General features: G+C 46.0%; 1 protein-coding gene across 1 annotated transcript in view; it reads left to right on the forward strand.

Annotated features, from left to right (window-relative positions):
* The window catches only part of KLF9 (Kruppel-like factor 9), a 26,205-nt gene extending 15,785 nt beyond the window's left edge, over positions 1–10,420 (forward strand). Inside the window, exon 2 of the mRNA XM_005868325.2 lies at positions 9,933–10,420. Coding sequence (XP_005868387.1) covers positions 9,933–10,162 — 230 coding nt within the window. The 3' untranslated portion in view covers positions 10,163–10,420. The remainder of the gene's footprint in view (positions 1–9,932) is intronic.
* Positions 10,421–10,426: the final 6 nt, after the last annotated feature.

Raw genomic sequence — 10,426 nt, forward strand, 5'->3', positions numbered from 1 at the left:
CCCCCCCCGGGTCTCTGTCCATTGGTTAGACATATATGTATGCATACAAGTCCTTTGGTTGATCCTTTCTTTGGTCTTGAACACTGGAGAGTCCCAGTAATTTCTCAATAGAAAGTAAATCCTCTCCATTCCCCACAATTACATAAGCCATTCATGGGAAAATTTAAACTCAGGCAAGCCATTGTTTCCTTTGTTTTCTGTAAGACTTTTTCCCTGACTTTTTCTCATTATAAATTTGTACTTACTGTTTTAAAAAATTAGAAAATATAGGGGAAAATTACAGAAAGAAGTTACTCTTTGTCCCCTTACCTGTAGATAACTGCTGTTAACATTTTATATATTTTTCCCCAGGATTTTCTCTCTCCATACATGTCCACATATATACACGGCAGATTGTAGTCTTTTCACTCAGCAATGTACTGCTAACATCTTTCCATTTCATTGTCACAACCTAGTACCTTTCTAACAGGTACATATTATTCCACTGTTTGGTTATACTTATATCTACTAAACCAGTTCTTTATTGTTACACATTTATTTATTTATTTATTTATTATTTTATTGATTTTTTTTTTTTTTTCCAGGGGGGAAGGGGGGGGGATAGAGGGTTAGGAAACATCGATGAGAGAGAAACATCGATTAGCTGCCTCCTGCACAACCCCTACTGGGGATCAAGTCTGCAACCAAGGTACATGCCCTTGACCGGAATCAAACCCGGGACCCTTCAGTCCGAGGGCCGACGCTCTATCCACTGAGCCAAACCAGTTAGGGCTATTGTTACACATTTAAATTATCAAGGTTTATCTTATCCCTATATATTTTTGTGTTCCCATCTAATTATTACCAAAAACAATTCCTAGACAAATATATTGCCATCTGGCCCTGGATCAATTATAAGACCCATCTGTGCAATAGAGGGCCAATTTCCTCATGCCTCCATCAATGATAGGTATATGAACATACTGTAACATTTTCACCAGCCTGATAAACATTTCATTGGTGTTTTAATTAGTATGTTTTGATTACTTGTGAGATTGAATATATTTTTATATATTTATTAGCCGTTAGTGTATAACTTATTTGCATCCTAAAATTTGCTCAATTTTATTAAATTGGGCTACTCATTTTGATTTGCAAGTGTCCTTTTTATATTACAGATTTTAACCTTTTGTTATATGTTGCAATTTCCTTTACTAGTTCACTCTTTTGTTCTTGAAATTTCTTTGAAATACATTCTTTATGTATCTCAAAATTATCCATTAAATAGGATTTTGCCTTTGGTTTCAAGTTTCGAAAGTCTCTCTCCATTCCAGCATTCTAAAAATGTGCACCTATATTTTCCTTTACCCTTACAGTTTAATTCTTATTACATTTACATATATGGCCCATTGGGAATTTATTTAAGTCAAAGGTAGAAGGTAGGGATCCAGATCTAATTTTTAAAAACCTGATGTCTATGCCATTTATCAAATTAAACATCCTTTTATTCACTGAGTTGCAATGTCCCAACCCTGTACAGTCTGAGTTTATTTTCAGACTCGAGTCTGCTCCACTGAGTTGCCTTTCCCTGTGCTAGCATCACACCGTCTTAATTATTGCAGCTTTAATCATACATTTTAATAACTGGTGTTGCAAGTGCTCACTTATTATTATTCTAATGCAAAAGTTCCTTGGCAAGTTGAGCATACTTATTCTTGCAAATAACTTTAGAATAATTTTGTCAAGTTCAAGAACAAAGGATTTCTATGGGGTGTGTTAATTTCATAGATGAATTTGTACAGAATTGCCATATTCTCACCGTTAGCGGCCAAGAACAGGGAAATGTTCCGTTTGTTTCCTTTTAAAGTTAGGGTTTTCTTCACGCAGGTCCTGAATTTTTGTTGTTAAGCTTATCCTGACTACCTTTGGTTAGCATATAAGAAAACCATTGCTCTTTTGTATCCTTACTCCTATGATTGCATTTTTAACTTACATTAGTTTTTCTGTTATTTACCTTGGGCTTTCCAAATAGAAAGTTGTATCAACTGAACAATTCCTATTTCACTTCCTCCTTTCACAAATTGCTTCTTATTCTGTTATCTAGTTGCACTCACTAACACAGTGATGGCGAACCTATGACACGCGTGTCAGAGGTGACATGTGAACTCATTTTTTTGGTTGATTTTTCTTTGTTAAATGGCATTTAAATATATAAAATAAATATCAAAAATATAAATCTTTGTTTTACTATGGTTGAAAATATCAAAAATTTTCTATATGTGACACGGCACCAGAGTTAAGTTAGGGTTTTTCAAAATGCTGACACGCTGGGCTCAAAAGGTTCGCCATCACTGCACTAACATTTTCTGAACAACATTAAATGGCAGTGATGATGGGGCGGGTGTCCACCCATGCTTTGAGTTTCACTTTATTTTACAATTGACATTGCTGGGGAAAGGTTTCAGGTCTATTTTTTTTTTATCCTGTTAAGGAACTATTTTTCTATTTTCCTAAAAGTTAAATACTATTTTTTATTTGTTAAGACAAGATGTGTGTGTGGGTGGGTGGGAGCGGGTATATTAGCCTGTTAAAATGGGGAATGATATCAATATGATTTCCTAATATCAAATTACCCTTTTATCTCTGGAATCCTACTTGCTTTTTTTGCAATAAAAAATATGTCTCTCTTGCCCTAACCAGTTTGGTTCAGTGGATAGCGCATCGGCCTGGGTACTGAAAGGTCCCAGGTTCGATTCCGGTCAAGGGCATGTACCTTGGTTTCGGGCACATCCCCAGTAGGAGGTGTGCAGGAGGCAGCTGATCGATGTTTCTCTCTCATCGATGTTTCTAACTCTCTATCCCTCTCACTTCCTCTCTGTAAAAAATCAATAAAATATATTTTTTAAAAAGTCTCTTTTTCAAGAGGCGGCCTTGATTTTGTACATCTGTGAGTAGCTATCATCCTTAATTGGCATTTTTAGAGTTCTGTTCTGAAAAGGAGGTCTAGTTCCCTTAGATTTGTTTTACTAGATTGGGTTACTTTTGCTAGAGGCAATGGAAGCTTCAGAGTTTGTATTTTTTTTTAATATATTTTATTGATTTTTCACAGAGAGGAAAGGAGAAGGATAGAGAGTTAGAAACATCGATGAGAGAGAAACATCGATCAGCTGCCTCCTGCACGCCCCCTACCGGGGATGTGCCCACAACCAAGGTACATGCCCTTGACCGGAATCGAACCTGGGACCCTTCAGTCCGCAGGCCGACGCTCTATCCACTGAGCCAAACCGGTTAGGGCCAGAGTTTGTATTTAAAAAATTTTTTTATTTATTGGTTTGGAGAGCGAGAAGGAGAGAGGGAGAGAGAGACACACACACATCAGTGTGTAGTTTCACTTATTGATGCACAATTGGTTGATTCTTGTGTGTGTCATGACTGGGGACCAAATCCACAACCTTGGCGCATTGGGATGACACGCTAGCCCAGCTGTGGGCAAACTGCGGCCCGCGGGCCGGATCCGGCCCGTTTGAAATGAATAAAACTAAAAAAAAAAGACCGTACCCTTTTATGTAATGATGTTTACTTTGAATTTATATTAGTTCACACAAACACTCATCCATGCTTTTGTTCCGGCCCTCCGGTCCAGTTTAAGAACCCATTGTGGCCCTCGAGGCAAAAAGTTTGCCCACCCCTGCTCTAGCCAACTGAGCGACCTGAACAGGGCTAGAGTTTGTGTATTTAACCTTCTTGCCTCTATTAAGGTTAGCCCATTTTAGGACCTTCTGTGGAATTGTGAAAGGAAAGGTGAGAAGAACCAGGTGGGAAAGGAGTAGTATTGAGAGCATAGGCCACCCTGATCCCAGGCAAGGACCTCAGTGGCAGCCTGTCGCAGCCCAGGGGAGCCTGGATGGGGATGGGTGTATCCAATTAGCACCCCCCCCCCCCACCCCCCCTCCCTTGTGCTCTTTCCCCCTTTAGATGGAGGACTCAACACTGTTCATTTCAAGACCTGACTGAGAAGAATAAGCTTCACTTGGCACAGGCATACTAATCACCTGGTGGAGTGCAGGCTCCTCCTTCAAAGCAATGAGCCATCATTTGTGCTAACTAGGCAAGCACATAGCCGGCAGGCTCCCCTCCACTTCTCCTGAACCCACTGGAGGCCCGGGAGACTTCTGGAGGCCTGGGCTGCCTCTGCTAAGAGAGTCTTTTACCCATTTGCTGCAGGGTTCAGGAGCGGGTTTGATCAGGTTTATTTTATACTCTGAGCCGAGTCTGTCAGTGAGAGGTGCTTAGCTTGTTGCTGAAAGGGGAGGGGAGTGTCATATAAATAATGAAAGTGTGGAGAAACCTGGGCTGTTAACAGCTCTGCTCCAGTAACGCAGAGTTGATCGTGTCACTGCCTCTGGGTGTGTTTTCCTGCGAAGGCCAGAAATAAAGCACTAGTACATGTCTGTTCCTCTTCCTTCCTCCCAGGGGGATGGTAACGCTCTCATTAATACCAAAGACAAGCTTAAATATTCTTTAATTGATCGTTGATTCCCCGGTATGATTTCTTCGGCATGAAGAAGGCTGCGACCATTCTTTTGGGAGCCTCAGCACTGAGCTGAAAGAAAGGACCGGACTTGGTCTCCCTCTGGCTGCAGGATGCAGGCCACCCCACTGCTACTCAGGCCTCCTTCTGTGCACATCATCTCTGGTCCTGTTCCGTCCGAGATTCTGTTCCTTCTCTAAAGATGATTTCCCCATTCCATGCTTGGTTAGGTCTGAAGCGTGTATCATTTCCCAGATGATACCTTGTTAGTGTATGTCATTGATGAGCATGCTGAAATGTATCCCATAGTAGGCTGCATGCAAACTCTGTGGGGTCAAAGAGCTGGGCAATGTTCAAGGGCTCCCAGTTCTAAGTCCCAGGAAGGACCCAGGGTCCCTTGCACAGACCCTGGTTGGCCAGCACAATGCGTCATAGAGGGTTGAACTGAATGCCTTTCGTAGGGAAAAGCCCTTTCCAGTTGGCCCTGGATCCCACCATGACCCTTGATCTCACACGCCTGGCATTTCGCCCGTTTTTATTGTGTGTCTGGCTCCTGAAGACATTTGGATTTACACCAGGTGCAAGTTCACATCTTCAGATGGAGATGAGGGGTCAGCCAGCTTCCTATAAAGGACCTGACAGTAAATATTCTCTGCTCTGTGAGCCACACGATCTCTGTCCCAACTCCTCAACCCTGCGTTGTCGTGGAGACGCAGCTGTGGATGATACACACATGAGCCTGGCTGGGTCCCAGTTCCGCTTTGTATGTGGATGTGAACTGCATATAACTCCCTCCTGTCACACAATATTATTCTTTTGATTTGGTAAAAAGCAAATCTAAGAACGGTGTTTAGACCATTCTTAGCTGGTGGACTTGACAAAACCACATGGCCCGTCACTTTGGGCCTGCGGGCCACAGTTTGCAGCCCCTGATGAAGAGCGTGGTTCAGAAGCTTCTAGTGCTTTTCCACAGGATCCAAGAAGAACCACAGTGATCCCAGAGCTTTTACACCAGCAGCTCACTTCCAAGAAGATGCTTTTTTAAATGCTTGGAAACTGTAAACTTGAATTATACGAGTTACAGGAGTCGAACAAAGGCTGCTGCTGACTGGTTTGCGCTGGGCTCTGTGGGTGGCCCTCTCTTCTCTCGGGAACACTCAGGGATAAGGACGCCAGGCCAGTGGCCGCATCTGGGTTGGAAGCAGGGAGAGCTATCACAGGAAGACAGCTGTGAGGGGCAGTGAATAGACTGTAGCCAGAAGGTCCATGGAAAGTGAATTCGATGGGAATGGACCCTGATCACGGTTGAAATGTACGTAACTTGTGAGCATCTGTACTTAGTAGGTCTCCTGTGCACGCGGCTGACTCGGGCTTCCTGACAGTTTTCCCCTTGCTGTCACTTCCACAACACCACCCTCCTACAGAGGGTGCGCCCTATTTCTTTCATGATCCTAGCGCACGGCGGGGTGGGCTTCTGGTCCATTTTTCTCCACATAGAGACAGAGCCATTCCAATGAATTAACCTCCTCTCATGACGCACCTGAAAGAAGCATGTGCCAGTGAGTAAGCTAAACCACCTCACCACGGCTCCGAGAAAACCACGGCTGGTGGGTTTTGTCCTGACACGCATTGAGAACACAGTGCACCTTCCTCTCCTCCAAGCCGTAAAGCAGTGGAGAGAGGGCTCAATAAGGACCGAGCAGAGAGGGTTTTCGGTTGTTTGTTTTGGTTTTCACAACTCATCACTCTCTGAATGCTGATCCTTTATTATATAGATTTTTAACATAACATGTTTAAAAGAACATCTCTCCCATAGACACATCATTGGGCTTAGAGAGGACTTGGCTGCTGTCCAAATCTGGAGTAGCGCAGAGTCTTGCCCAGGGATCCGGAAACTTCTGAGCAGGCTTCGGTCATGTGAGCATCCTGGAGGATGAACACACACACACACACACACACACACACACACACACACACACAGTTGAAGCATTTACTAAATGTTTGGCAGCACAAGTAGCACAACAGTCAGATGTGACATTGTCTTTGCCCTAGGAAGCTCCACCTTGTTGGGTTGTGACAACCTGCATTTCACCTTCTGCCCAGAGTTCTGCTGAACTGGGTAAAAATGCTATTTCATCCAACAAAAGTGGCAGAATGTAGTTTCCAGCTCCATGTGGTTGAGTTTTCCAGAGTTCAGTGTGAAGCTCTCTGCTTTTTTGATTGTTTTGTCCCTACCAGAGCCACTGAGCATCCCCAGGCACCATTAACCCTAGCTCATCCCCGTGGGTAGGCCTCAGCGTTTATTGGTTTGCTGTCGCCTTTTGCTGCTGTGGATTTTCAGCCCGGAGCTCAGTGAGAGCTTATACCTAGACCCCCGTATAGCGAATATGCCTATAGGAGTCCCCTTCTCAGTTTCCCTTTCTTTGGTTTTAGTTACCCACAGGCAATAGCGGTCTGACAGTATTAAGTGGAAAATTCCAGAAATAAAGAATTCATAAGTTGTAAATTGTGTACGTCCTGGGCAGTGTGCTGACTACTCTGCTGTGTGCATCGTTCCATCTTAGACGTGAATCATCCCTTTGTCCAGCATGTCCATACTGTCTACGCGCCACGCCTGCTAGTCACTCAGTGACCATCTCAGTTATCAATAGACTGTCCCAGGGTGGCAGTGATGGCGTTCAAGTTACCCTTATTTACTTTATTTTATTATTATTTTAAAATACGGAACACTTCACGAATTTGCGTGTCATCCTTGCGCAGGGGCCATGCTAATCTTCTCTGTATCGTTCCAATTTTAGTGTATGTGCTGCTGAAGCGAGCACAAGTTACCCTTATTTTAGTTAATGGCCCCAAAGTGCAGGAATAGTGATGCTGGCAATTCAGATATGCTGCAGAGAAGCTGTAAAGTGTATGTATGGGGGGGGGGGGGGTAGAGTATATATAGGTTGTTACTATTCGGACCCCCATGGGCGTCTTGTAACATATCCCTGTAGATAAGAGGAGGGGGGGGGCTATTGAATACAGATTGGTTTTGCCCACTTGGGGTTTCCCACAAGAGCAGGTAGGTTGGAGAGGTTGTGATCACCATTGCTCTGCTCAGAGGACAGCAGATAAAACCTTAGTCATGTAGAGGAGTCACGAGGTGATGGGGGGTTTTGCTTTGTTGTTATTACCATTATTTCTGCATCTCTGGCAAGGTTAGGAGGAGCTGGGGAAAAGAAGGAAAATGTTTGGGCGATTCAGTCACACCACGCTGGACAGCTCCCAGCCTTTGGAGTCTCTGGGTTCCAGCAAGGTGGGGACCAGAGTGAGAAAAGATTCACTCCTCACACCTAAGTGCCTTTGAGTGTTCTGTGTAAACCAGGAGTTGTGTGCCTGAGCCTATGAAACAGCTGCTTTGGGCTGCGCTGGGAAAGGTGTGAAGAGCAGGCTGGCGCTTGGAGCTAGATGAGCCAGCAAGACTCTTATCTTAGAGTCTCTCAGCTCGTTCTGCCTTTCTGCTGTGTGTCCCACAGTCACGGACACAGTCCCTCCCCTGCCATTCTGGGGGGTCAGGAGGCCCCTGATGCTGGCCTGACCATGTCTGGAAGGCAGGGTTTAGCTGCATTTTCAAGGGACACAGACAATGATGTGAATTTGAGGAAAGCAACTAGGATGGGGAGGGATTTGGAGCCACTGTCGAGTGTTACACCTCTGTTTCCTCATCTGTAAAATGGGCCACCTCCGTGGGGTGTCCTGTGGGATTTCAATGAGATAGTTCTCTTAGCTCTGTGCCTGCACTTTTAGGTGTAATGTTGGTTCTTCTTTTATGAGAAATACGGAAGACACTCAGATTGTTTAGTCTAGACAAGGAAAGATTAGAGAGAGATATGTGAGCTGTCTTTGGATATTTAAAGGATTATTATGTGGCAGAGGGAACCAACTTATTTTTAGGTTGAAGAAAATATGACTAAAATATGGCCTTCGCAGGGAGGCAGATTTTGTATCGACGGGTGTGTGTGACGGAGATGCTGGGGAGCAGCAGGCACTCTGCGTACGGCTCCCAGTCACCAGCCTTGCCCTCGGGAGCTCAGGGAGATGCTCCGGGTGGGAGGTCAGTTGGCCTAGACGCCTCCGTTCTCTTCCATCTCTGCGATGCCATGAAATTCAGCAAAGGCCTGAGGTTTTGACTCCTCTGGGAGAACTCATGAAGGCAGCAACCGCGTACCATAAACCAGAACGAGTAATTTCCAAGGCTCTTGGGGACCCATTGGGTACAAAACAGCAAGCTCATTTGCTTAGAGATGATTCTCAGCTATTTCTTCCTGGGACCAGTTTTCTAGGGCTGCCATAACTCAGCACCACAGACTGGGCAGCCTCAACAACAGAAATTTATATCTCACCGTTTGGGGGGCTAGACGTCCGAGATGACGATGTTTGACAGAGGTGGTTTCTTCTGAGGGTTCTCTCTCCCTGGCTTGGAGCTGCCTGACTTCTCCCAATGTCTTTGCATGGTCTTTTTTCTACGTCTGTGTGTGTCCTAATCTCTTCTTTTTAAAAAATGCTTTTATTGAGAGTGGAAGGGAGAGAGAGAATCATTGATGTGAGAGAGAAACTTTGTCAGCTGCCTCCTGCACGCCCCCTACTGGGGACAGCCCGCATGTGCTCTGACCGGGATTGGAACCGGGGACCTTTTGGTGCACAGGCGGATGCCCCACCCACTGAGCCACACAGGCCAGGGCATCTCCTCTTCTTACAAGGACACCAGTCATTGGCGTAGGACCCAGCCTCACGGCCTCATTCAACCTTAACTATTTCTTTCAAGGCCTTATCTCCAAATGCAGCCACCTTCTCAGGAACTGGGGGTGCGGACGTCAACCTCTGAATCGGGGGAGGGTGTGGGGGACCATCATTCATCCCATCAAACCTACATGCAAGGGAGCTGCCCTTTGGGCCATCGGGGCTGTTGATCATCACCAGCCTCCAGAACTTCGGTGACGTGTTCTTGAAACGGCCTCTTTGTCAGCTGCCTCCTGCACGCCCCCTACTGGGGACAGCCCGCATGTGCTCTGACCGGGATTGGAACCGGGGACCTTTTGGTGCACAGGCGGATGCCCCACCCACTGAGCCACACAGGCCAGGGCATCTCCTCTTCTTACAAGGACACCAGTCATTGGCGTAGGACCCAGCCTCACGGCCTCATTCAACCTTAACTATTTCTTTCAAGGCCTTATCTCCAAATGCAGCCACCTTCTCAGGAACTGGGGGTGCGGACGTCAACCTCTGAATCGGGGGAGGGTGTGGGGGACCATCATTCATCCCATCAAACCTACATGCAAGGGAGCTGCCCTTTGGGCCATCGGGGCTGTTGATCATCACCAGCCTCCAGAACTTCGGTGACGTGTTCTTGAAACGGCCTCTTGTCTCGCTTCCCTTCTCTTAGGTGAACGGCCCTTCCCCTGCACGTGGCCAGACTGCCTTAAAAAGTTCTCCCGCTCCGACGAGCTGACCCGCCACTACCGGACCCACACCGGGGAGAAGCAGTTCCGCTGCCCGCTCTGCGAGAAGCGCTTCATGAGGAGCGACCACCTCACCAAGCACGCGCGGCGCCACACCGAGTTCCACCCGAGCATGATCAAGCGGTCCAAAAAGGCCCTGGCCAGCCCCTTGTGAGGTGCGACCCACGGGAGCCAGGGAGGGCCCGGCCCGGAGAGACACAGCTACTCCCCGCACACGGACAGACACGGGAAACCAAGCCCCCGAGAGGCACGCTGCCAGCACAGGAAGCCCTGTTCTTTGGTCAATATTCTGATTTTTCCTCTCCCTGCATTGTTTTTAAAAAGCACATTGTGGCCCAAGGGAACTCTGAACCGCCTCTGACTTTTGGAGGAAAAGCAAATTTTTTGTGTGTGGTTTTTTTTTTTTCTCCTTTATTTT

This window comes from Myotis brandtii, unplaced genomic scaffold (assembly GCF_000412655.1).
Source record: "Myotis brandtii unplaced genomic scaffold, ASM41265v1 scaffold266, whole genome shotgun sequence".
NCBI lineage: Eukaryota > Metazoa > Chordata > Mammalia > Chiroptera > Vespertilionidae > Myotis > Myotis brandtii.